The 26,905-nt window shown below is 44.2% G+C and overlaps 2 protein-coding genes across 2 annotated transcripts in view; one reads left to right on the top strand and one right to left on the bottom strand.

Annotated features, from left to right (window-relative positions):
* PTTG1 (PTTG1 regulator of sister chromatid separation, securin) overlaps positions 1-26,905 on the top strand; it is an 82,904-nt gene that overhangs the window by 13,841 nt on the left and 42,158 nt on the right. The window lies entirely within an intron of this gene.
* On the bottom strand, positions 1,371-25,994 carry CCNJL (cyclin J like). The gene is made up of 5 exons (XM_014286214.3): positions 25,521-25,994; positions 14,326-14,536; positions 3,858-4,157; positions 2,872-3,031; positions 1,371-1,818 (listed from the first exon to the last, which is right to left on the bottom strand). The coding sequence occupies exons 1-5, from the start codon at positions 25,596-25,598 to the stop codon at positions 1,371-1,373; spliced, it is 1,197 nt and encodes a 398-aa protein (XP_014141689.2). The 5' UTR covers positions 25,599-25,994.

The raw sequence follows: 26,905 nt of genomic DNA, 5'->3' as shown, positions 1-26,905 counted from the left end.
GAAAAATTTGCCCCAAGTCAGTAAAAGCATATTGCACGTTACTCTGTTACATATTGCTGTCCTGAGAACGTTCAGAGAAAAGACAAACCAAGCGTATGCCTTCAAATAAATTTACAATAGTGGTGGCGTATATCAAAACTAAAGTTTCACATTTGCAGAAGTCCATTTCTTGTAAATATCTACATTAACCAAAAAAAAAAAAAAAGCCTATACAGTTTTTTGAACAATCATCCCTGGAATCAGTTGAGAAAGAAACCTTTGAACATGTGACAGTATGTGTGTGTCTCATTGCAAAGAAGCAAAATAATCTTCAATTTACCAGTTATGTTTTCCAAGAGAATGCTGAGATGATGTTTAAAAAACTAAGTCAGCATTGTCTAGCACTGCAACCACACTAATTTCACAGCAAAGTTAACCAGTTCCCTATCTTTGCCCCATTAACACCGCTTCCTCTGTTCTGAGCCTGAACTACTGCCACAAGTCTTTGAGCCTGAAAAATAAAATAACTGAAGGCACTGAACCTTTCAAGAGTTTTTCCAAAAGGATTTCTTCAAGTAATGTTAAATCCCTGATAAAGGTCATGAACAATTTTACTAGCAATCTCCAGTCTGAAAAGCAGCAGCATGTTAAAGGTTTAAGAGATGATTAAGGTTTTGTTTTTGTTTCTAAAATACTTGAAGGTAGAATGATGTTCTGTTCAGCAGCATGATGTTTGGATTCCAGGAGAATTTTAAGTCTTAATTTGATAGTTTTCTTTTTTTTTTTTCCCCTTTTATTCTGAAGTCTTACTCCTGAATTATGACTTCTGCTCAAATAAGATGGAAAGTGTTCTACACATACATTTCTGCATAAACAAAGTTTACATTAACTGATACCAATTTCAATATATTTCAGTAGAAGCTTTCAGTAGTATAAGCTGCCACTGTTTAAGTGATACATCACTGGGAGAGGAGGAGAGCACTCCATGTTTCCAACAACATCCTCTAGGTACATTGCTGCTGGGCCAAAAGTTCAACAAATGCTCCAGCCTGAAGTAACTCCTCAACACAAGCTTTCAGCCAACTCTGGCAAGTAACTAACTGAAGACTAGGAGGAAGTAAGCTCCACAGGGTTTCTACACAGATGCCTCTCAGAGTGACACTGAGTGACGTATATTAATTTCTATTTCTCTCTCTCTCCAAGAGCCAAACGTACAACTCCTGGCAGAAGGACACCCAGGTTCCAGTGATCAGCAGATCCAGATCAACGTCCTCTAAACGAGTCGTATGGATTCAGTTTCTTCACTGCTTTCATTCAGATACACATCTTGTATCGCACACAGGGCTTCTTCTTCAACTTCTGTTCATATCACCATCTTCTCCTGTCAATATTTATCCATCAAAACACCCAGCTGCATGTGAGTGGTGACCACTGAAGTAACTACTGCCATAAACTGTGGAAATGCAGTGCCTGGGCTCCGCTCCTAACGCCACCTGCACGGCAATGGGCGCTGGGGCAGGCAGAGGCTGGGCGAACGGCTGGAGGCTGGCCTGAAGAGCCGCGGAGGAGTGCAGCGAGCCCTCGGCGCTCTGGGCAAGCAGGCTGCTGGGCCTGTGGGGCTGTAGGGAGTCACGGTAAGCAGAGCACAGGTCTTGCACTGGCGACTGGAACTGGGAAAGAGTAGCTGAATGCTGGGCTAGGGAGTAGTAACTCGCCTGCTGGAAGAGAACTTGAGTAGTGGCTTGATTGCTCAGATTTCCCACTGCTTCCTGCTCTTGCTGTGGAGTTGTTACTTGGTTTTTTTTGTTACTGGCATCTTTGATGTCATTCTCATAATATCTGAAACAAATTATAAGTAAGATTTATCAAAGAGAAAAGTTCACAGAGGTTGCATATATCCCAAAATTTCACCAGTCAGGCTACATCATCAGCTTTTTGGCCCTAGCTCGATGTAGTAATCCTCATCTGCTTTCACCATTAATTCTAATTATCCTGCCACAATATTCACACATTAGGTTTATGGATCATTTTACATCACAAGTGTGTTGTTACTGATGGACTGGTTATCTTGGAACCTTAAGTCCACAATACACAATTTCAAAATGCCTTTGTAAGTATTTGCAGAGTATCAAAGTGCGTAGCTATAAGGGAACAAGGCAAGTTCCTGTTAGGTATTAAGAAGAAATATTTTCACACTTTTGATTATCACGAGAATGATGAAGCACTGGAACAAGTTGCCCTGGGGAGTTGGGAAGTCTCTGTCCTTGGAGATAGTCAAAACTTGCCTAGATAACACCCCAACCAGTCCAATTTAACTGCAGTTGGCCCTGCTTTAAGGAGGAACTCAGAAGGTCCACCATCACTCCCAACCTAAATCATTCTATTAAACTTTTTTTTATTTTCTATTAAGACTGTATGTGCTCAGATACCAGACCAGTATTGATGCATCACAATCATACCATTTAGTGGAGAAAAAACAAAGAATAGTTCTGAAACGGCTCCCTACAGTATTCTTGATGTTAGACACTGGTGTGTCTGCAGCAAATATATTGCAGGTACAATGAGAAAACAAAGGGGAAAAAAAGCTTTCATCAGCCCTCTGTAAAAGCTTCTATCCAGTCACATAGACAAGCAGTACAAGAAAACACAACGAACACCAAACTGTGCACTCCATTCTGCATTGCAAATATTGTTAAAATACAGTATTTAGTAAAGGGACCTGGGTTTTTTCCCTTTTATTTCTCTCCCCGAACTGAAGATAGAGAATACCAATGTATATTAATTCTAGCTAAACAATGACTTAAAAAAATGAAATAAATTAAAAACCAAACCAAAACAGAGTATTAACATCTTCTTAAGAGCACAAACAGGTTTCTTTTCTTCTGATCTTACATAAGCATCATTTCTATGCATTGGGCAAGATGTTCCCAGGAATAACATGTTAGCAATTCAAGCTGTGTTGTCCAGGCAGGAGAGATCTGCATACAGATACGTGAGGCACACACGCAAGCTGCAGCAATCAGAGATGGCCGAAAATGGAGGAAAGTGTGATCTACAGAAGAAAAAACAAAAGCGAGAATTATACTGTTACTAATCACTGCAGTAAGCCTATTATGTGCGTACATGGCAAAACAGGACAAAATTAAATCACAGCTTCGTTCCACATATCTCAGAGTATTAACTCATGAGCAGAAAAAGTCTCTCAGAACTGGATGAAGCTTTCCTGAAGATCTCTGTACTATTTCTTCATAACTACTATGAAAACTTCACTGTAGTTTCTTTCATTTCAGAACAAGCCATGAAATAAGCTATGCTAAAATTTGTAGACTGGTCTCAACTGAACCAAAGTTTGGTATTGACAATCACACACATATTTACATTAGTGCTGAATCCAGCTTATGAGGATGCTGCAGTTCGCTGCCTCGCACAGGGGCAGATACTGGAAGCAATGCTGCAAACCAAATCATTAAAAGCCCCATCATTCTAAATATGTCATGCCTTGCAGCACAGGACTCTCTAAAAAATGCCGTTAAGATTCATACACTGAAGTGCATAATACTATGTCTGCAACTGACAGTACTTCATACTCTGAGGCAGATCAAAAACTAAGACTCCACTTCTGACAGTCTCACCAATTAGTGTGCTAAGCTGAAGGAAAAAATTGATGTTATCTAGAGATTTCTGAAAAGAGGCAAGAGGCTTACGTGCAAAGAAGGGACACGGTACCACTTGCCACCTGAAATAACTGCAAAGAGAAACCTTTCTGCACAGATAATTTTGTGCAATCCATATTATGAGAAGTTTTAAAACCCTTGTCTCTCAGGTTTTTGTCTTTTGCCAAATGGAAGGTCTTTCTAGCATAAAGCTAAGCCTCTTACCTTGCACTGAGAAATCAAGGAAATAATATGCATATTTCTCCAGAAAATCTTGGATTTTTGCCAGCGAGGTGATTGGCCAGCCATTGTGAAGGTCATTCTCACAGGTGGACACATGGAGGTAGTAGTCAATGTAGTGTGCTGGTGTTGGCAGGTAGAGGTTCCAGTTGAAGTTTTCCAAAAGCAGCATTTCCATTCTAAGCAAATCTTTCTTGTTCAATACCACATTCACATTGCACATGCATGCCAGGTTATTCAAGTACTCCAACTTTGGAACTTTGTCTTCTTTTTCTTCAAATTTACCTGCCAGAAGAGACAGTTTTCAGGTAAGATTTATCATCATGATTGAGTGCCTGAAAGCCAACAAAGAGCTCTCCCAAACCCAGAAAGTCTAATGATAAAAGGTGTTTTTTAAAGAAGGATGGGAAAGGACAGTGACTTAAGTAGGAAAGAAGCCAACAGACTGGTCAACATATTCCTGTATCCCTTTTATGGTTTTGTTACTTTGTTTTTAATTGTTTCTATAGTATTGATGCCAAAGCCAAGATTATAAACTCATTAGGATTACAGATAGTTTTTCTGACAGTAACTGGAAGCAGTTTGCTGAAGGGCATTCAGTCAAGTGCGAAGCAAGCAAGCAGTATGGGGAAAATACGGCAAAAGAAGATCTAATATTGAGGGGGGAAAAGCTCCTTTGGGTATGGAAGCTAAATGCACGTGCTACAAAAAGGAAGACATTGAAAACCCTTGGGCAACATCACCTTTGCCCTTGCTGCTTCAGAATTTCTCTTTGTTCCTTCCTGTCTTGGAGGGCCTCATTAGCTAAGGTCACCGAAAGGCTAGGAGAAGTACAGTGTAACCAAGTGATTAACATAAATAATTCCTATGGGGTTAGGAGAGAGCATACATTTTCAGAGTCAAGATAGCTAGGCAAAGCTGCACCTTTTTCTAAATTGTATTTACCAGCCTACTGAAACAGCAGTAGTCTCTAGAATGACTCAGTTTTCACCAGGAACTACAAAATGCTGTCATTTTTTTTTTTTTTTACAGAAAAACAGAGTCTCACTTTATTCACTCTTCTTTCATAAAAAAGCATTCACTATCAGATTTGATTCCCAGGATTAGATCTCTCGGAAATAAAGCAACAGCTTTACTTTGCTGCAAACTTAAGAAAGCAATGAAGTCTTCTCAAATTCACACTTTTGCTTTACAAAGCCAAAAATGACCTATCTACGAGCCACTCCTTGTTCAAGAGCCAGCAACAAACATTCACCAGTAATAAGTTTCCAGTACAGCTTAAAGAACACCCCTGCTGCAAAATCCAAACCCATAGCTACTTAAAAGTACTCTGTAGTTATTCTTCCTTTGTTCTTGAAGGCATATAATCCACAATTGATTCTTGCATCCATTGTCCTTCCCTTTCTTCTGTAAGAGTCCTCCTGTACCAACACAGACCAGCTGACAAGATACTAGCATGTCATATGGCTTCAGAGTATTCTCGTCAAATCTAAAAACAGTTAGAATGAGTATTGCCCTAGAAAATTATTTTAAAAGCAATTAAGATCTTGCTATCCATTTAGGATAGTATTTCCATCCAGAGTGTCTCTAGTGTATTAAAAAACTGACAATTTTCTGTACGATTAGCAGCTTGTCTTTTTAAAATGTCTTTTTAACACATTTAAAAATGGATTTTCCATCTTTGAGCCTGTTCAGCTATCATGGATATGAAATGCATTGAAAGTGTAATATAGCTGCCACCCACCATAAAAGAGCATAACAATAAAAAACAAAATTTGCCCATCATATGAAGTAGAATGGAAAAGGATTGTGGGCATGCTGTCAGCAAAAAAACCCCTTAAAATTCAGGAGTCTGTATACATGTTCATGAATCTCCTTGTCATCTGAATTTAGAACTTTTTAAAGAAAATGAAATTTGAGAGAAGTTAACCCTTTGGGTTTTTTCCTCACAAGGTGACATCACAGCCTGATAGAGAAATTTAAGGAGTATGCTAGCAGAAGGAGGAAAAACCAGTGCATGCACTGCATTCTGCTTAGGAAACTAAGGATGAGATCTGTCATTCTGGCTTCCATAAGTTCTAGTTCCTTCTTCCTTCCCTCTGGAAAGCAGACTATCAGCAGAGCAGTGGATAGGAAGATGTTATACCAGCATAGGGCAAAGCTATTTGACTTGATCAAGAACTTCGATTTTCTTTTAAAGTTAAAAATAATTGACAACAGCTAGATTTAGCTATTTAGGTAACTAGTCATTTAAGATTTTCCCCCTTCTGTTTCTCAACACACTAATTCCTAGCTTCAATGTTAGATAAGAGCAGCCACTGCAGCAGATTGGAGACACTGAGTATAAATGTAGCTAAATAAATTGAAGAAAGGCTCCAAAACTGAGTTGAGAATGGGGGAGAGTAATCAACTCAGAAGTTTTGCTTCAAATAAACTGTAAAATTTGAACATAAGCTACTTTCCAAAGCCCTATGCAAGCAACTTGATCACATTTTCTTTCCCAATTCCACCTTGACCTAAACATTTTGCTTCAAGTTTACCAAGCACTTCCTACCTATTTTTAAATTGAAATCTGAAGACGACAGCAATAGTTCATTCCATCAGAGCAAAGAGATCAGAGACAAGCTGGGAAAGAACAAGCTTAAGATGGCTTTAAAATATAGCGTGCCCTTTTCCAGTTCCCCGATTTCTCTAGTTTAAAGATACCAGGATATACTATTCTTATTTTTGTTCCTTCATTTACACCAGAAACTAAGAGTTTACGCGCAACATATTTAGGCTAAGATGACCAGGACCTCCGATAAAATTACTGCAAGAGTATTTAAAAAAATCAGACAAGACAGTTGCAAGTCAAGTAGTGGCCAAACAAGTAACACTGGCTGGTTTAATCAACATTGTGCTTTGGAAAGAAAAATAAATTATCACCTCGAGTCTGTAGTTTGAAGTTCGTGAGAATTGCGTACAAGTAATTTGCATACTTTTGAAATGCCACTGTAGACACTTCAAATTAAGTTTGCTGTTGTGTTTTGGGCTCCAGTTACTGATAAAACTATTTAGTTGTCACTATTGCTCTCAAAAATAGTTTTCTTTTGAGGTAACAGAATCATAAGCCTTTAAATCAGTGCTTAATTTAGGAAGTATATGGATGCTGCAAATCTGTTATACAATGAAGCCTGCTGCAGCTTAATAGATCAACAGGATGAATAAAATGAGTATGTAACGTAGGTTCACATTGGTGACCAACCTTTTTGTTAAATCTAAATAGAGGCAGCATGGGACATTTTAAAGAGTGTGTAGTATTACTGTATTTAATGATGCAAAGATTTTTCCAAGTTACTTTAGATCACGTTCTGCCCCACTCCAAATTCTAGTTAGATGCTCCTGCAAGAAAGAAAAAGCGACTGCTGTTTATGTTACTCATTCACACTTCTGTTTTGATGAATGAAAGCCAAAGTCCTGTTGTCAAGGGGAACAGACTTAAGTTATAAAGAGTATATTTCATTAGTACATTTGTCACATTATCAAAACAGCTTATGGATCCATGCCAGCTTTTCACTAGGAAAAAATCACTCAGGGTCTCAGGGAAGCATCACTGCTGTCAAACGTACCCTGAAGAACTGACTCACCCGCTGCAGGAGGCAGGAGCTGGTACAGACACCTAGCCCAGCATGCGGTTCGGACATTGCTGGTACCTGGGGAGATGATCTTCCTGGGGTTTTGCACGGGTAGCAAAACAAAAGCAGGACATGCAGGCAATTTGTTTTATTACATTTTCAGCGTCCTTAAGAAGACCGAGTAACAAAAAGGACTGCCAGTTTAAAGAGTCATTAAGTGTAAGTACTTTCTGTCCTATAAAATCAACCCAAAAGAAGGATAAACCAGTCAATCCCATCTAGTCCAGCATAAAGAAAAGACCTATGGCCGCTTACACAGCTGAAGGACCACTTTTCTTTATTCCTATGTTGTTGCAGAAGGTGGTACAACAAACTTCTGAGACTCTCTCCCATGCCACCCTCAGATACAAGCACAGCTTCTAACTGTCCTCCAAGCGAGGCAAGAACGAGACAGGCTATTTCAGAGATAGCCTGCTTCATTCCTCTTTCTGCAGGGTCCTTCATCTGTCTGTACAATACATGCAAACCACTCAGGTCAAGGCACCTGAGTTTTTAATGCCTTACTGCAGTAAAGTTCAATTACTAAAGAAAATACTCTGTACGTGTACAGCAACAGGGAAATAACAACAACAACAAATTTAGGACTACAGACTTCAGTTTTGCACAAATTATATCCTGGACTGCCACCCACTAGTATCCTTTAATGAAAATAAGTAACTCAGCTGTCTTTGTCAGAACAGTTACCTGCTCACCAAGGTGGGACTATAAATGGAGAATGGATCGCAAAGCACAGTCCGATAGACAAGCTGCCTGATCTCTGATGACGACTCCAGATAGTCAGTGGGGAATCAGGTGATAAAGGATTACCCATGCCCTAAACTCAGCCCATTTAGCACAGACATCTTTTCTTGCTCCGATTTCTTCTGTTGTCGTGAGTTAACGCAGCTGCTGAGAATCCACTGGCAGATTAAGGAGCTGGACAAAATAAAGCCAGGAAAACCACAAGAAGTACTCAAGTACTCTGTGAAGTAACCCAGCACTGGATGTGCTGAACACTGAGCTAGCTTTGCTTGAAACAATACTCAAATTTAAAAACTGTTATCATGTCTCCATAGCAGCAGAATTCTCTTGAGGAAGAGAGTCCATAAGAACTTGAATTGCTGGAACATTCAATGCCACTGAACGGCTGAAAGAGATGTTGGTTTTATCAGGTACTGAAGCACCTGCTACTGAAGAAGGTTAGCTCTTCAGGGACGAAAGAAACAGCTTTTAAGACCCAGCTGGGATTTTACAGCAACAAGCAAAAGCTGCATTACTTTAACTACACTGATACACCGTAATGTTACGGTCTCTGCATACTGCAGTTACAAAACTCACAGAAGAAATAGCTGCAGCAGCTGAGGACGGACTGCCCAGGTACTTGCTCTCTCCCCAGTTCACTGCTCCTGCAGCTGGACCATCCAAATGATTGTGTCAGTGCATCTGATCTACTTTGGAGCAGCTGGTTTGCACAGCTTTCTGCAGGCAATTTGAGCCAAGTAGCACCACAGCAGATGGGATATCTTTACACAATCCCTTTTTTCTAACAGAGCACTTAGGGCTACAGCACCTTAAAATATCACAGTCATTTTCCATAATAAATTGCCCAATGAAGATGCAGTTTAGAACTTTACAACCTGCTGCTGCTCAACAGTGCTGCTCTACAAGGGGCTGCCTGCTCAGCTGCCGGGGAGGAGACCTGAAAGTTCCTCAGCTCCCTTCAGACCCCATGTCAGTTAAATTAGATCAGTCCACTTACTGAAAGCATCAGCCAGCTCATTCTGTCTAAAGAAACACCAGGAGCTGACTCGACGCACTGGGGTGCTTTGGCAGGGAAAAGGGAAGCAGTGATGTTTTCAGTCGCTTACCTGTTTGCAAAGTGAGCAACACCGTGCCTGGTGCAGAGACAGCCGCGCTGGCTCCTGTGCACGTGTGCTGGTCACTGTCCTGCCCTAGAGCCAGCTGCCTTGCCTGAAGACCACCGGTCCCAGTTGCCCAGCATTACTTCTCACCAAAAGCCAGCATCTCCCTGACCTCACAGCAGTCCACCTGAGCAACACTAATTTCCTTCAAGCAAGGGACAGATGGATTGTCTTGAGCAATTAAAACCACTGGACTTCACTAACGATCTTGCAGCAGCAGGAACCTCTTATATTACTACAGCTGGACCTCAAAAGGAGGTCCTCTGTCTTCTGATTGTGTACCTAGCCAAAACATCCACGTGGACCTCGTCTTTCTGTATTGCAAAAACACATTTAGTTTATGATTCTGATTTAGCTCATAAAGTTTCCCTTAGTGCAAGTATGACAGACTAACTACATTCCTGTGTGACATCTGTTTTTCCAGCAACTTTTCCTTCCCTCCCCCAACAGCTTTCAGTTCACCCCTAGATTACTGTGAACAATTTTTACCATTCTTCTTCAGAACTGATTCAGAGGAAATAATAACACTGACGACATTAGTAAATCAAACCTTTTATAGCTGTTCTGAGGAGCTAAAACTATCTGGCAGGAATTTCCAGAGCTTTCTCCAGTTATCACACTGTACGTACACTGCAAAAAGACATACATCGCCCGGCTAGCGAACAACTGGATGATTCCAGGGACACACACCCACATTCCTCCCAGCTGCGGCAAGCCCAGGCTGGATGTTACTTGGCTGCTAGCGTGATTTGTTTGGCACAGTATTATGGTCTCACTCCCTCATCTCTTCCACAATTATCACCAAAGTGGGAAGCACTATCATCACCCAGTTTCCCTATCTGGGGAAACCCATGAGCCGGTCAAAATGCATCTCTAGAATACAGTAAGAGAAATTAGCTCCAGCTAACTAAAGGACACACAGCAAAACGCTACATTCCCATCATGAAAGCACTGCTGTCCTACGCTAGTGAAAATACATGATGGCATTGGGAGGGAAAGGGGAGGGGGGGGGAAGGAATAACAAGTTTTTGAGATTCTTTAGATTGGAGAGAGAAGCAACAAACTTTACAGCTAAACACAAGTTTACAACAATTTATCTGAGCTTCGAAAATTGTGCTCAACTTGTATTTAGCTTAGAAGTTTGTTGCTTCTATTTCAGAAGTTAGTGTTGAAAACCTTCTCTATTATGCCCCTCCCACCTCCAACCCCCTTACAGTAATTACTGGGAATAAGTAATCTTGCCTCTAACTACACCTCATCTTGCTTGTGGTCTGCACACTACCCTTGATCTCTTACTCTTTTCTAAGGAAGCAATCAGGAAGAAAATCTAAAGTTTCCCCAAATACTTATATAATAATGTATATTTTATATATATTATATCAATTTATAACAATAACAAAGACAGTCTGCATTAAACATTCATCTTGATACCATGAAAACACCACAGCTATTTAAAAAAAAGACTAGCTTTTTTTCTCCCTACAGTAAAGGTATACAATTTTTTGAAAAGCGTCTTGCAACACAGCCTGAAGAGCACTTTTGCTGCAATCCTCTGGTGAAAAACTACGCAACTTCCTACGGCAATGCTTTGCGGGAAGTTCCTATTACTGCATTTGAAGTAACAGGCAAGGGACTGGTTTTATTCTTTGCTACAGTGAGAACTTTTAAGGTGACATTGGGTCGATACTTCTGGCTTACTCAGAATATTTTACTACAAGACATTTAAAAAAAAAAATATCATAGTACAAGATTTCTTCCATTTCACATAATTTTGAAGGTAACAAACTAAACACAGGAATTCCCACTTACTGTAAAGTGGCTTTTCCTGATTTGACTTACATCACTTAGAACGATACATCCCAGAAGAGGATATCCTTATTGCACATTAAGATGGCCCAAACAGTAAACAGCTTACTATGCTCCTAAAAGTCACCAGACTGAGCCCTAGTATTTTAAGCCTTAGCTATACAAGTTAATTAGGCATTAACTTCACACAAAGCTACTTTGGTTCAACTTTCAATGTTTGGTTTCTACACATTGATAGGAAAGCTGCCTTGACAATAACAGACCTTTTCCTCTTCCTGTAAGAAATTGTATCGTCCCAGATCAGGATGTATACATGCTACTGCATTGATTTAATCTTAATTTATAAAGATTTTCACACTCTAGCTCTCTAGATATAGGCTTGCTCTTTTAAGAAAATAGCCTTTTTTTTTTTTAAATAGGCAGAAGTTGAAAAACATTTCCCTGCAGTCTTATCATAGGGAAGTTTGTGAACTTCCTTTTGCTTCAGTTGCAGAGAAGTGGACTGAAGTTGCATTTTACTTCAGTCATGTACATAATAAAAATCTTGAAAGCTTTTTTGCTTCTTTTTAAATCCTAGAAGCTACAGAAGTCAGCAGTCCAGCTCTCCCAGTCTCATGTAGCAAGCCTCTGCCAAGGTCTTCCCAGCATACCAGCTCTGACAGTTCATAGAACCATAGAATGGTTTGGGTTGGAAGGGACCTTAAAAACCATCCAGTTCCACCCCCCCGCCACAGGCAGGGACACCTTCCACCAGGGCAGGTCACTCAGAGCCCCGTCCAGCCTGGCCTGGAGCATCCCAGGGATGGGGCACCCACAGCTGCTCTGGGCAGCCTCACCACCCTCACAGAGAAGAATTTCTTAATACCTAACCTAAATCTACCCTCTGAGTTTAAAGCCATTCGCCTTGTCCTGTCCCTACAGGCCCTTGTACAAAGCCCCTCTCCAGCTTCCTTGTAGCCCCTTCAGGCACTGGCAGGCCGCTGTAAGGTCTCCCTGGATCCTTCTCTTCTCCAGGCTGAACAACCCCAACTCTCTCAGCCTGTCTGCACAGCAGAGGTGCTCCGGTCCTCTGAGCATCCCCCTGGCCTCCTCTGGACTTGCGCCAACAGGTCCATGTCCTTGTGCTGGGGGCCCCAGAGCTGGATGCAGCACTGCAGGTGGGGTCTCACCAGAGCTGAGCAGAGGGGCAGAATCATCTCCCTCACCCTGCTGGCCATGCTGCTTTCGATGTGGCCCAGGACATGGCTGGCTGCAGCCCAGGATACAGTTGGCAAGCCATATTATTCATACAAGGCTTGAGGGTATCATTTTCACGCTGTCTGTGTAGCACTGGAAATGTAAACCAGCTATAATTTTTTCCTCTAAGTCCAAATGAAAAGTTATTAGGAGAACTGTTGAAGCATCAATTTTATGCTGGGGAAAACCAGAGTAGGAGCATAGATAAATCTGTCAACTTCAAGTAAAGAAAATCTTCTCTTTTCCTGAAGGTAATATTCATCCACGCACTGGGAAAATAATAATAATAATAATAATAATAAATCCACAAAAAAACTAGCAATGCTGCAAGGCATTTTGTAGTTATGAGTTTACCCAAAAAAGAGAGATGGCCTGAAAGCTGAAGGAGTACACCTCTGAGCAGGCGTCAGCCTCCAGGCTACCTGAACATGGCATTTCATTCAGTCTGATGTGTTTGACATTAAGAGTACAGTTTCACAACAATTTACGAATCATCCCTAGCCCCTCTTCTCTCCATTGCACCAGCCTAAAGCTTCTCTGGCTCCTCAGGAAAAAAACTCTCTGGTAAATAAAGAAAACTGTTCTTCAGCTGGGATGGTTTTCTGCCAGTCTGCTGCTCTGAAGGAGCTTGTCAGAGGTTCAGGTCAGCAGAACTACAGCATGTGAGAGTCACTGAGGTTGCCATGAGACTGCACCTACAGCAGCCATGTACATTCTTTGTTCAGATTTTAATATTGGCCTTTTCTGCAACACGAATCAGTAACTGCTCCACATATATTAACCATCTTCACTAGAGTCAGATGAACAGCAATGCTTAAATACATTAAATGTACGGGGGGGGTTTATTATTTTACCATTATCCCTTCAATTTAAGCTCTTCAGACCACAATGAGCAAGGAAAAGCAGTAGCATCCCTTATCCTGAGAGCTAAACATAGAGTATCACCTTCTTTCCTCATTTACCTTCTAGCTTCTGGCTCTCCATATTTTATTATTTTTTTTATCTTAACCAATATGAGTACTTGCACTTTTCAGCCATCAGTGCTAGAGTTTGCATAAGTTTTGTTGTCCACAGTAGTGCATTGCTCTACATGGCTCCCACATGGCAGGATAGTTTCTCTGTAACCTACAGACTCCATAAGTCTACAGGGACAGACGGCAGTTCCTTGAGGCACCAGTTCCTTGAGGCACCAGTCTTGCTTTCCTCCACTTGCACAGCACTAGCTGCAGGGAAGATTTCAAGAAAGCACTAATGACAAACATTCAAGATCATTTGCTAAATGGATGCCAGTGCTGAAGCTTTAGCATTAACAGCAATGCCTAGCTACTTGACAGAAGCCCAGAGCAAACGATATGCATGCCAGCATCATCAACACATCCACTAAACGCCTCAGAAGCAAATTTTCCTTTGGCCCCTGCATAAGAAGCTTCCAATTTGCAAGGAACTGATTATGCCCAGTGATCATAGCAGAGGCACACATTGTCCAAGGATGGTTCTCCAGGAGAAGCTGCGTGTTTCACAGACGTTATTCCCTACTACCAACTCTTCCTTGGAACTAACCTCCCCCAGTCCAGCCACTTCCTTCCCACTCCATCACCCTGATACACATTGTCCCTTTCCACTGACAGCTTCAGCTGCCAAAACTTCCTCTGCGCATGAACACATGAAGCTGAGCAGAGTTCATTAACAGACTGCTTTATGCCTTGCCTTGGACTTCATTAGGCTTTACCCTAGGTGGGTGGAAGCTGTTAACACAGAGAAAGCAGCACATGATATATAAGGAAAACAACCATCTGCTCCAGAAGAAAAAGCCTTAATAGACAGCAGCCAACTTACTTGCTAGGAGAAGACAGGCAAATGAAATGATGTGCAGTTGCTTGACAGTGATGTCATAGTGGTCCATAAAGAGGTCCAGCAGATAGACAGCGAGATGACGGGCGGTAGGGCAGAGATCGCAGCGGTTGCAGAGGACTGTCAAGAGATCAACGAAGTATCGGCGCATCCCAATCTGCGGTGAATGAGCCTTATACATGGGCAACTTCAGCTCCTAGGGGCCAGGGGCGGGGAGAGAGGAAAAAAAGGGGTAGGAAAAAAAGAGTTACTGAGACAAATACCATTTCAGCATCTGGAATCCCAAACCAACACCTGCCACCTGCCATGGCAAATGCTCAGCAGCCACAGCACGGAGTGACACAGAAATCGGGGCTGGATTACTGCGTGTGTTGACAGTCAGTTCCCCTCTGGGACTTCGGCCATCCACACGCTTTCCTTACAAGCATGGTCAAACACTGTAAATTACAGTTTAACCCAGGACCAACCTCTGTCACTTTCTACAAAACACCAAACTTCTTGGCCATAAAAATTATTCTTGAAGGATTTTTTTACATTTTGTTCACCCAATTTGGACTGTTAAGTATGGCTTCAATAGAGTGTCATAGGTAAGAAACGTTTCTCTGACACTGCCTCTTCTCAGTTGCCCAAGTTACGACATCCTGTGCCAAAAAACATGCATATCTTCAGAATAAATAACATTTATCTAACTTTTTTTTTTAAAAAAAGAAATCACATGGTGCATGGCTGCAGCAAGAAACAAAAGCAGACATTAACAAAAGAAAAAAACCCAATGTGGGAGAATGATTACTTTTATAATTATAACAAATTCCAGTATTTTCTGTAGTAACCTATTACAGTATTATAAAAGCTAGTTACTGAACTGACAGACTGTATTTCAAATTTAATATATGGGTTTTCATTTTAAAGGGAGAATTATACAAGTTTGTGATTTACCTATGCTAGATCTTCACCTGCAAGGGTTTTTACTCACCAGTTGCTAGCCGCTTTGCAAAAAGCGGGTTAAGGGAAGGAGTGAAGACCCCCAGGAATACCTGCAACAAGCTAATGCCACTTAAAAGTTGACACTTTCTGACTTTAGACACTGTCGTATACTAATGCAGTTACCATGCCCAGACTTGAGTTCGAATGGGCTGAACACACGTTGATAGGCACGGATTAGAAAAAGGCTCTTTCAGCAAGGTATAGCTCTCAGTAATTCATCAAGGGAATAAGTAATTTTTGGTTTACATATATTTGAAAATAAATTAGAAGTAGTGCAATGCTGCGAGATAGATGTGTTTTATAGTGGAATACAAAGCAGTGCATAGCAATTAATTCTACTAAATAAATCAGGACTTAAAAAAAAAAAAAAAAGAAAAAAAAGTGTTCTGTGAACATAGCTGCACTGGCTCCCCCATTTACAGAAGTAGGAGGCACCACCTCGCACAGCCAGCATCACGGCTGCCCACGCTCCTTTCATCCCCTGGAAGGAGACATTCCTTGAGGAGGTTCAACTTATCGGGAAAAAAATAGCTGCACAACCAGGCTCCGAGGGGCGCACAGCAGTGGAAGCCAGGGAGGTTGCAGAGGAGAAGCGGCGCGCAAAGCTGGCCAGCTGGCCGCAGGTACGGGTGGTTCCTTCCCAGCCTGCTCAAAGAGAGTCACTGGAAAACAGCATTCCCGACCGAACAGACACACGCTGCGGACGGGCAAACAGCCCTTTGAAACCTGGGACAGCCTTTGCTGGCGGATTATAAAGAAATCGCCGACCCGTAACAATTTATAAAGGAGGAAAAGAATGGAACATGTTGCCCCCCATTGTTTTATACCCAGAAAAAGCCCATAAATTTGGTTTTTCAATTGCCTTATGTACGGAGATTTCAATCCATCAGTTCGAGTGACATACCCAGGTTCAGAGCAGGAATTCATGGCATAGCCATAACATGAACGTTCTGACAGGAACAGTTGCAAGCTCAGTGCTTACATCAGTTAAAATAACTGCCCCCCCCCTTTTCTTTTTTTTAATGTCTATACACAGTCCAAGCTATCAGAAGATCAGACGGCAATTCTACCTCCAAAATACTTTGTTCTTCTAGGTGACTGGTAGGAGCTTCGAATTTTAATTTTTGAAATGGCCATCCTGCTTCTACAGCTAAGTCTCCCAGCAAAATCATACTCTATACTCCAGGGTCAGCATACATATTTAATGTGAAGCTTGCTTTTTAGACCATAACACCAAATGCAAGAAATGAACAGTAACTCCAGTTACACACCTCGTCAAAAAATCTGATCTGTCTAAACATTACAGTTCACTGGGTGAGTAGGACAGGCTCAGAATGAAAGCAGAGATCCAGAGATTTGCACCCAAACCTCAGACACTCGGAAGCCAGAACAACCCCTACTAAGCCCATTGCACTAGAAAATTCAAAGGCCAGGCAAAGCGCTGGATTTAAACCAATAGGATTATTCTGCTACTGGTTTAACAGAGACATTTACCCCCCATATGACATCTGCTTTTTTATTTTTACTCCCCTTCTGCCCTAAATCGGTTACTAGTAAAGGGTATAAGTGAAAGGCACTCCCATTTTGCTCACCAAAAGCCCCACGTGGGCTTTGTATAACGAGACCTGACAGCACAGGCAGGGTTCAGCTTCAGGATTAATATTAGGAGGAACAGAGCCACGTCCAGTAGTTTCTTACAAGATCAAGTTCCTAGGCATTAATTGATCGAGGGTAATTACCTGTGTATAGGCAAGAGCCTTGCCCTGCACCACCTAGCATGAAGCAGCTAGTAAGCAGTTCAATGCTTTTACACCGACAGATCAGTCTTAAATGAGATTTTCTTGTAGAGGAAAGCAAGTAGTACATAGCCTAACAATGCCAGAGCTGAATGGCAGGCTTACGCTTATCAACACCTCTGTGGGTATGCACCCCTTTCCATCAGCCCCCCACTGGGGTCTTTAGCATAAATTCATCAAAGGGGAAAAAAAAAATTCCTTTGAATTCAAAAAATGCCTTTGCTGCTTTGGGAATAGGGATGCAGGATCAGCAAATACAACTCTATGGAAAAAACCTCAACTTTCAGGGAGCAAGAATAAAATGAATCCTTTCCATTGCTTAATTTTTTCCCTCTATTTTCAGTAAAGCAACAGATTAGAAAGGGGGAGTCCTGCTGCCTGCTGGAATCGCCCTTTCATATGCTGCTTCTGCTTATCTTTGACCTGTTCATCTTTATCTCCTTCAAGGACTTGGCTTTGGGCTGCTGAGCAATTGCCACATTTTTACGCTAAAAGGCAGCACAGAGGAGACTCGCAGGTGTCTTGGAAATTACTTAACAAGCTTTGCTCTACTTATTGATCAGTGTCTCTCCACAAAAAGCCTCCAGAAAGTCAGAGCACAGCATTTAAAGGGATCACCACTTCATCTCAAAACCTGGAAAGTAAGACTTGGGCAGAGAGTCAGTGTTAAAGGGTGAAGACTTATTTTAAGCTGCCACCTCCTACCAGCTGCAAGACCTGACCTTCCAAAAGGAGTGAGTCGGTGTAAACACTTTTAAGTGGTGTTAAAGACAAATCTTCCTCAGCAATCTCATCTGAAAGTCAGCCAGGCTCCAGACATCAGGCATTCCCCGCAGACAGCACAGCTCACCTGCCCGCTCCAGCCGGAGTTCATCACCTGAGCTCAAGAGACACGATGCTGGGGTGGCTTCCTAACTGGGCTGAGCAAACGCACTTCAGCATCCATCTCCCAAAGGAGACGCTAGGCAACAAGACTTAAACTAAAGCTTCTGAGCAGCCACATGAAGGTTAGGCTTTCCCCGGCCATTTGAACTAAATCAACCCAACAGCGATTGAAGTGGAGAGGGAGCAAACAGGATTATTTCCTCCAGCTCCCTTAAAGCAGGAGCAGCTGGTCCAGGCCAGTCTACCCAGCACTCACCTACATCACAGTACCATATCAAATGGTCTGCCATTCAACATGGCAAGAAATTCCATGCGTACATTTTTTCTGTCCAATTTATTTTCAGTAAACCTGTTCTTCCACTGATAGAAAGCCAGTAACGAACTGACAAGCAGCCACAAGAAAAAAGTTAGTTAGCAAGTGATGTGACATTATGGTAATCAGTCACACTATAATGATCAGTTCTTAGCACAAAAGTGGAATTCATCAAGGTATTTTAGTACAACTCACAGGCTTTTTGACAAAGAAAATGAAAGGCTGAAACAAATATGTCTTGGGTTCTGAAACTCAGGGAGATGTTAACGGAATCTGGTTTTCTACCATGTCTAAGCGCTTGGCGCAGGCAGTCAGGATCCGTTCTGTGCCACAGGTCAAACACACAGCATCTCCTCACTCCCTGCAACAGCTTCGGTGTTTTTTACTGCCCTCCTGCCTCCCAGCACCAGCTGCCTCAGCTGCCAGCTACCCAGCTGCTGCTCACGGGCATCTCCAGAGAGCTGCATCCCCTGCGGGCAGCCAGGTAAATTACCTTCTCATTTTGTAGCAAAAAAACCCACCTAAACCAGAGCTACTCAGTAACAGTAAAGCCTATTCATCTAGAAACAGCTGTTGCAATACTCCTCTACACACACACAGGCTTCATTAACTACTATGAACTTCATACTTCTCTCATTATTATTCTTTTTTAATCTTATTATCTGTTTCTGGATATGTAAACAGAATCCAGTGTATGGCCCCTGCCACCACAGCCCACAGATGTTCACCACTGATCCTAACCCAAAATCTGAAAAAAGGTTCCAGCTGATAAACAAAGATAACCAGTGAAGTATAACAAGTTTCAGCAAGTTCTGCATGATCTTTATTAATCCAGAGGAAAAGTACAGAAACTCAAGATACCACTTGTGTGTGTCAATATAAGGCACTCAAATATAAATTAAAAAAAAAAAACCCACAAAAAAACCCCACAAAAAAAAACCCAAACAAAAAAACCAAAACAACAAAACAAACCAACAAAAAATCAACACCTGGGAGGGAAGGCTACTAAGTATTTAAGTCATAAAACTAGTAAAAAGCTAACTTGGACAATCATTTAGTGCTCTGCGCATTGCGTGTTCCAGAAAAATAGCACATACGTGACCTCCACCAGATTCTTATGAATTCCTACAGTAAGAATAACAGATACTGCAAAGTTGTTAGCATTAGAACAGGAAAAAGAAATGCCAGTAGGTGAAAAATAAAGGGAAAGCTTATCTAGCAGCCCATTAACAGTTGTTCTTTGAAAGAGACAAACTCCTTCCTGTTTTGTGTTCTAATCAAACAGTTTTCCAGCTGCAGAAGAAAGGTGCCAAATTGATCTCTGAGAGAATTATTGCACCCCACATGAGAAACCACTAAAAGCTAACGCCTCTATGACGCATTATTTATGCGGGCAAGATGATATAAGAAGAAAAATTTAGACTACACTATTTTTTTATAGGAGCTTGAAAATGCAGAGCACTGTGCATGCTTCTTTGCAGTAGACTAGGTAGCACGCTACCAATTTAATTTTGCTACTATTGCCACACTACTCTCTCTCGCTCAGAGAAACAATCCTCCTGCCCCTGCACAGACTGCGGCACTGTGCCTACCAGTAACAAAATCACTTGGATGAAACTTGCTGGTAAGTCTTTCTGTGCTTTGGCAGCTGCCTGCAGTTTGGTCAGGAAGCTGAAGAGTTAGCATGTTTGGCAGCAGCCTGACAGCAGAGCACAGCTGATGCATTTAGCTTTTACTCATCTTAAAGCTGGCCAGGCAAACTGAAAGGGAAGGGCAAAGATAACCGGCAGGGCAGTGCACTTCGGGTAGGGCCAGCAGGATGTGTTTCCTCACCCAGCAAAAACCCACAGTGCAATTCTCTGAAACAGCCCCGCTCGGTTTGCTGTGCAAGCACCAGCCCCGCTGTCTTGTAAGACAGAGAGACCCAGGACTCCACCTGTTCGAAGACAGAGCAGCAAGGGACAGTCCAGCATTCTCTGCGTGACCTATTACTCCTCTTCAGCCCTGCCATAACTGAATCTCTGAGAGTCCTGAAAGTGACAGCGTTTCCCGTTATTTCAGCAACCTTCAGCTGTTTCAGACCAGCCTTAACCAGCTTTCAGGAGAAGTGCCAGTCTTGCACAGCGTCTGGATTCAGTGCATAGGAGTAAAGACACAAACCTGACGGAAGCGTGTTTCAAAAAGGATTTCAGACAGTTCCTCTCTATTTCCAGTGAAAATTCAAAAGCCAGTGAGTTTCTAATAAGGAAGGGCCATATAGCCCTTATTTTCCCCCTCATTTAACGGTGACCAATCAGGTAGACAGAACCAGAGCCTAAACACACTCATTACACCGCCTAGATAGCACTGCCAGCAGCTACCCTTACTGATCTACAATGCATTCCACTGATGTGCGAATGAAACAGCATAATTTCCGATTTTCTTCTGCGTTACCACTGTTCCTGCACACTCAAAAGGAACAGCATCTTCTGCAAAGGGCCCAGTCTCCGGCCACAAACAGAACCTCAGGTTCCAACCTGCTCAGTGACTCTGGCTGACACTGGGTTGTTTCACTTTCTCTTTCAAAGAGCCTTCGGTAGTTTTCCTCCCTTTACCTAGATTAAAGGCCATCTCTGACTGCATTCTGTGCTCTTCAAGCATCACCCCATATCACCCGCTTCTGCCTTTCAAAATACCTACAGGTAAACGCAGACTCCGTTCCCGCGATCTGAATTTTGCGTAGACAAATTAAGCTTCAGGCACCTACTGAGAAGTCACACAAGAAACCTGTGGCAGACCCACACAGTATTGCAACTCTACGTAAAAGCTTTTTGTGCTTGAATCCACTCCACCCTTCAGCATCCCCACAACAGTCCCAGGCATTCAAAAGCTGCAGGAGAGTTGAACCAGTATTGTGCTTGAAAATCTACTACTTCGCATGTTCCACTGTGGTATTTTATCAAGCATTTCATAAAGTCCTTCTTAAACACTTCAAAGTATTTTGAACTTCAGCAGCTAATCTGAGAAGGATCAGAGAAAACGTGTGAAAACTGAAGTCCCAACTTTAACGAAAAAAGAAGAGAGATCATGAATAACCACGGACTTTATTAGGACACCTGCTCCTTTCAGCTTCACGCAATGCTGCCATCTATAACATAAGCAAATTACAGCTAGCAACCAGTAATGCTATTGTTGCTGATTTTCAAAAGCTAGCGGGTTTTTTATGTGTTTTCTATTAAGTGAACAGATTATGCTTTTGTTGCTGGGCTGCCAGTCTTGGATTAAAAACCTGATATTAATACACCTCAATGCCTGTTAAACCTACTTTCTTTTACAGCTGATTCAAACTGGGAAGGTGCATCAGAATGAGAGGTTAATGTTTTATCCTGTCTGTTAAATGAAATGGAAAACAGCACAAAACCTTTTGCATGTCCACAGGTATGTCGGACCCCTGAAGTTCTCATCTAGATTTTGTTTTAAAACCCCGGGAGATGCACTGCTGCAATGCCCCAACACTTTCCCTCTGCTCAGTGTAACTGTCTAGTCTGTGCCAATCTGCATTTCAGGCTGTGCCAGGCAGATCTGAATGTATCAAACTTACCATTTAATTAATTAAACATTGAAGGGATGACCGCTTTTTAAAATAACAATGACAAGGGTGGACTTGCAGGCTAAAAGATAAAACAGGACCTGGTACATCAAGACCTTCACGCTGCCAATGGGTCAAGTAAACCAGATGCTTTGGCACAACTGCAGAAGAGAGAGGGACATAGACTGGGTGCAGGGAGAAGAAGAAGAGGTGATGTTTTTACCAAAGTTCTTACTGAATTAAGTTAATAACAGGATCCTGCACTACTTCTAACAGGATGACTTAAGACTGCAAGAAACACATTTATGGTGACAGTACCCAGAGACCAGCGAAGAAGAGGCCCCCTCACAACAAACCCTGGACGGATCACACTCCTGCTTCAGAGACCACAGTTCGAACTGACACCATGGACCCAGCCAAGGGAGGCATTGCACATCAAAATATAATGAAACACATCGTGGTGGTTAACAGCATTTCCTCATTAAGATCTTTAAGCCAAGAGTTGGTGGGAGACAGGTGTGGAGCAGCCTTCACCTAGAGGAAATCACTCGGATTTTTTTACCGCTTAACAGCAAAGGACTGTTTGCTTTCAGCAGAAAGAGGATCAGCTCTCCTCACATGGCTGAAAGTAACTGCAGACAATAACAGGGACTGCCTTTAAAAAGATCAAGTTACAATTATTAACCTTCTAAATTCTCAAGCAACAAGTTCTGTAAAATTTGGCCCTGCTCTGAGAAGCTATGCAAGAGATAGGTAAGGGAAATGCAGGCAGATATAGTAATTCTCATTAACAGCAGGAAATGAACATATCCTGGAAGAAAACAGCCCTACATAAGCACAAAACTGGGGGAGGAATAGCAGTCATCACTTATTTCTGGGACACTCAGGCTGCTTTCTAGAGTAGAGTATTTCCTCAACTTTAAACAACAAGCAAGGGAAAAAAACCAACACTGACATGCTGCTCAGCGCTACACACTTGTGGAGTATTCGGGGCTACTGAAGCAGACAGAAGAGCTCCGTGCAGATGTTGCAGCAATCCCATTTCCATTCAGAGGTCTCTGATTTTTGCCTTGAAGCCCGGCACTGCCAGTAACGTAGGGCCACTGTAGAAGTAGCTCAAGCACCAGAAAACGCACACACACCCAGCACCTTTGTTGGCTTAGCGTGTGTTAGGCTTTTCTAGCACATGTATGCTCAAATTTTTGTTTTCCTTCCCAGCTCAGTCTTGCAACAGGTTTAAACGTTCTGGCTTAAGCCAGGGAACACTTTTAACCTTTCATTTCAAGTCTAAGGACATGTGTAGCACTTTTGGAATTTCAGCGTTTTGCTCCACTAGGTCAGCACACTCAATAACTAACACAATACAGCCCTGCTAAGCTGAGCACTACATCCCAATAATCACAGCACAGATACTTTACGAGCCGGACAATTCAGGGGCTATTAATTTCCTCCACATTGAGCTAGAGCCTTTGGGAAGTCAAAAGCCTCACAGCATCTTTCAGCCCTCTCTGAATTAGAAGCCAGGTATACCAGTGCATTCAGTATCTGCTCTCATGCAGAACATACCCATCAGATACAGCACACAACATCTGTCACAAAGGACACCAACTTTCAATGAGGTGAAGAACTCTCAGACCCAATTGGGAGCATGAGAGGGATGGGATGGCATGACATTTTTTCCAGTTGTTAACATAAAATCTGGGTTGTTTCACAGTAGCCATACATTTGTGTGTCTACATTATTGGGGGGGTGAGGGGTGTGTGTGTGAGGGGGAAGTGTTTCAAATGATCCTTCAGTTGTTTTAAGATAAGATTTATGTTCTTTAAAAAGGACATGTTATTTCTTACCTTAAACCCAGACTTTAAGTGCATTCTTCAAAAAAAAGTGGGATAGCCTGCAACATGCATTTCAACCTCCAACATGCATTTTCAACCTCCTTGACAAGCAGCTTTAAGCAATCTTCCTGCCAGTTTCACATGCTAAAACTAAGACCTGTTTATTCTCACCCAAGACCAGGGACACACGCTGTTCCAGACTAGGACTCCTCAGCAAATGTCTTAAACCAGAGAAGTCATTTAGGCTTGAGGGTACCACTGCCTGAATTTTCTGTATTCCAGTATGAACACACTAATACACTAATAACATACTGGTACTCTAGTGGTGATGCCACTATTGAAGCATATTTTATTCTATGCAACAGCCACAGGCATCCCTAAAACTGGTCCACACCCACAAAACTGACTTCAGTACCTTAAAATTACTTAGATTCCCAAACTTTGCTGAAGGATCCTTTTGAGGAGTTCCACAATGTTTTACGGTAAATTCTGACACTTCAGACACCAAAAAACCAAACCTTGGTGATATATTTGAGAGGTGTTTCTGCAAAGTATTACCTGGGAGAAAAAAAAAAAAATCACAGAAAGTGAACCAAAGAAGTTTTAGGGGCTGCGATTATTTTTGCTTGATGTACTTGCGCTCAGGATTCTCATGTAGCACTGCCTCCAAAAAGAAAAGTCAGCCTTACAAGGTGGGTGGAATGAAGATTAAAATTGTCTAAGCAGAAAGATTTGTAGACCTTGCTCAGAGCAGAAAAAGCAGAGCAGCCCAGAGACCCTTCTCCCTCTTTGCAGGCTCTTTGAATTCCAACAATTACTGTGATTTCAGCAGGCCCAGGTCAGCATCCATACACTGAGCAGGAGTTTTAGCACTCTAGAGCTGTCAGATGCTTCCAGAAAGCAGGCTGAAGAAAAACAGCTGATTAAAAGGTAGCGGGTACAGGGAGACAAGAATAAATAAACGATGGAAGCTTCCCCCCACCTTGTAAAACCCTGTCAATGAGATTCGCAGTTACTCCCTGCCCCTCCCCCTCCCGGGCCTGAAAACCTGCCTCAGCTGGAGGGCAGGAGAGCGAAGCAGCTGGTACCAGCCCACCGGCACCGCTGTGTGCTCAGCGGGCACACACGGGGAACGGGATCTGCAAAGATCCCACCTCGCCTTGACCCGAGTGACTCAGAAGCCGTGTGGGTGCAGGCAGCCAGTGTTTGCTGGGGGGCAGGCCCCCTCCCCTCCCCAGCTGAGGGCGTGTGGAGCCCCCCACGGCCGGGTAGGGACAGGGGCAGGGACCGGGGAGCCCCGAGCGCCTGCGGCCGCGCACCCGCAGGCACCGGCTGCCCCGCTCGGCCGGCCCTGCCCTGCGGCGCCCACCCAGGTGCAAACGCTGCACCCGCCTCGAGAAAAGCCACGGCAAGCCGTGTCTGCGCATCCCCCAGCGCCTCTACAGCCGGCCAGCGAACGGCCCCCTCCCCTTGACTCGAATGTCAGCGTTTATCTGTCGGAAAAAGCTGCGACGCTGCTTCTGCGGTTCCTCCAGCCCGCTGTTCGCGGGTCAGCATCAGCATCCTCACGGCGCTGAACGCAGCGAGTCACGGCCCCCCGGCCCGGTCACCGCTGCTGGGAAGCCGCGGGCAGGTAGTTGTGGCCAGCAGCTTGCCCAGGGCTGGCTTCAACAGGTCGCGGTCATGAAGCAGCGGGCAAGCAGGCGCCCGGGGTGACCCTGCTCCTTCGAGGCGACCCCCGCCGGGCAGCGCCCCGAGCCCCGCAGGGGAAGGGGGAAAGGAACAAGGTGGGACCCAACCTTCGTCCTCAGGGTCTGGTGGATGTCCGCGGCCAGCTCCCCCTTCCACCACTGCTGCTCCATCCTTGCCCTTCCCATCCAGACAAAGGTCTGCAGGAGAGACGGGGCCGCGCCGCTGGAGGGAGAAGGGACCGGACAAGTCGCGGGCAGCCCGCGGCAGCTTCCGCTGGCCGCCCCCCCGGCACCGGCCGCCCCGTAACGTCGTGATTTATCGGCCGCCCCCCCCCCCCCCCCGAAGGCGCTGCAGGCCGGGGCCGGCGGCGGGGGCAGCCCTCGGGAGGCCGGCGGCAGCGCCAGCCTCGGCGGGCGGCCCGGGCCGAGCCCCGCAGCTGGCGGGGGGGAGGGGGAGGGGGAGCGCTGCTGCCCCCCTCCGCCCTTAATTGGCGCTAATTAACAGCCGGCTGCCGCGGGCAGGGGCATTTTTCCTTCCCCGCCGTGCCCCAGCGCTCCGGCAGCACCTGTGCGCGCAGCGCCCGGCCCCCGCCGGCAGGAGCCCCCGTTCGGGACGGGCGTGTCGGGGCGCACGGCGACCCCCGGGCGCGGCTGGCTGGGCTGCAGGGGGTCGTGCCGGCGGCCACGGGACGCAGAGCTGCCCCCGGCAGTGAGGGCTCGGGGTACTCGGCACCCGCAGCGCTGGCAGGAGGGAACGAGCGGGCCAGCATCCCCTCGGCCGGTGGCTCCCCCCCTCCCCCCGCTGCACCAGGCCGCCCGTCGGGGCCTGCACACACACACACACCACCCCCCCACCCCCCCCCGCCAGCAGCACGCGCTTCCCGCTGCTCTCGAGGTGCCACCCGCAGCTCGCGGCCTGGGGACGGGCCAGGGCCCACCACCACCACCACCCCGCTCCTCAGAGTCGTTCCCCGGGTCCCCCCCGCCACGCAGCTCCGGCCGCAGCGGGACCCCGGAGCTCCGCGGTTCGCCGTCGGGGCGCAGCCCGGCCGAAGCTCCCAGGCCCCGGGTGTCCGTCGCGGCTTGGCCCCGGGACCGCGGGACCCCCCGGACGCCCCCCTTGTCAAGGGTTAATCCAAAGAGCCCCGGGGCTGCCAGGCATAGCTCCCGAGGCCGAACGGAACCTTCCAGCAAGGCTTTCTTAGCACTCCAGCAACTCCAGGAGCCAGAAAAGAGGGGAAAAAACCCACCGCACAACCTGTTTTACACCCAAACCTCATTGTTTATCCGTTAAGGATAAAGAATTCTCATGAGAAAGTTTACCAGGCCTAGCAGCGGCTTTCCTGTTTAAATAACTAAACTTCATTTTTAGATGAGGACTTTTTTTTTTTTTTTTTAAAAAAATCCCATTCTGCATTCAAATTTGCAAAGAACTTCACAAAACATTTGTCCCTCAGTTTCCTAAAAGAAAGAAACAACAGAAGTCTGGCAGC

Source organism: Falco cherrug, chromosome 8 (genome assembly GCF_023634085.1).
Source record: "Falco cherrug isolate bFalChe1 chromosome 8, bFalChe1.pri, whole genome shotgun sequence".
NCBI lineage: Eukaryota > Metazoa > Chordata > Aves > Falconiformes > Falconidae > Falco > Falco cherrug.
Note: the sequence above shows the minus strand (reverse complement) of the source record. Positions and strands in the feature narration are given on the sequence as shown.

Coding starts and splice junctions, on each gene's coding strand:
- CCNJL (XM_014286214.3), bottom strand. CDS start 25,598: ATGGGAAGGGCAAGGATGGAGCAGCAGTGGTGGAAGGGGGAGCTGGCC. Junction 4,158..14,325: donor TGCCTGTCTTCTCCTAGCAA/GTAAGTTGGCTG, acceptor CTCTTCTGGCAG/GTAAATTTGAAGAAAAAGAA. Junction 3,032..3,857: donor CCTTGATTTCTCAGTGCAAG/GTAAGAGGCTTA, acceptor TTTCTTCTGTAG/ATCACACTTTCCTCCATTTT.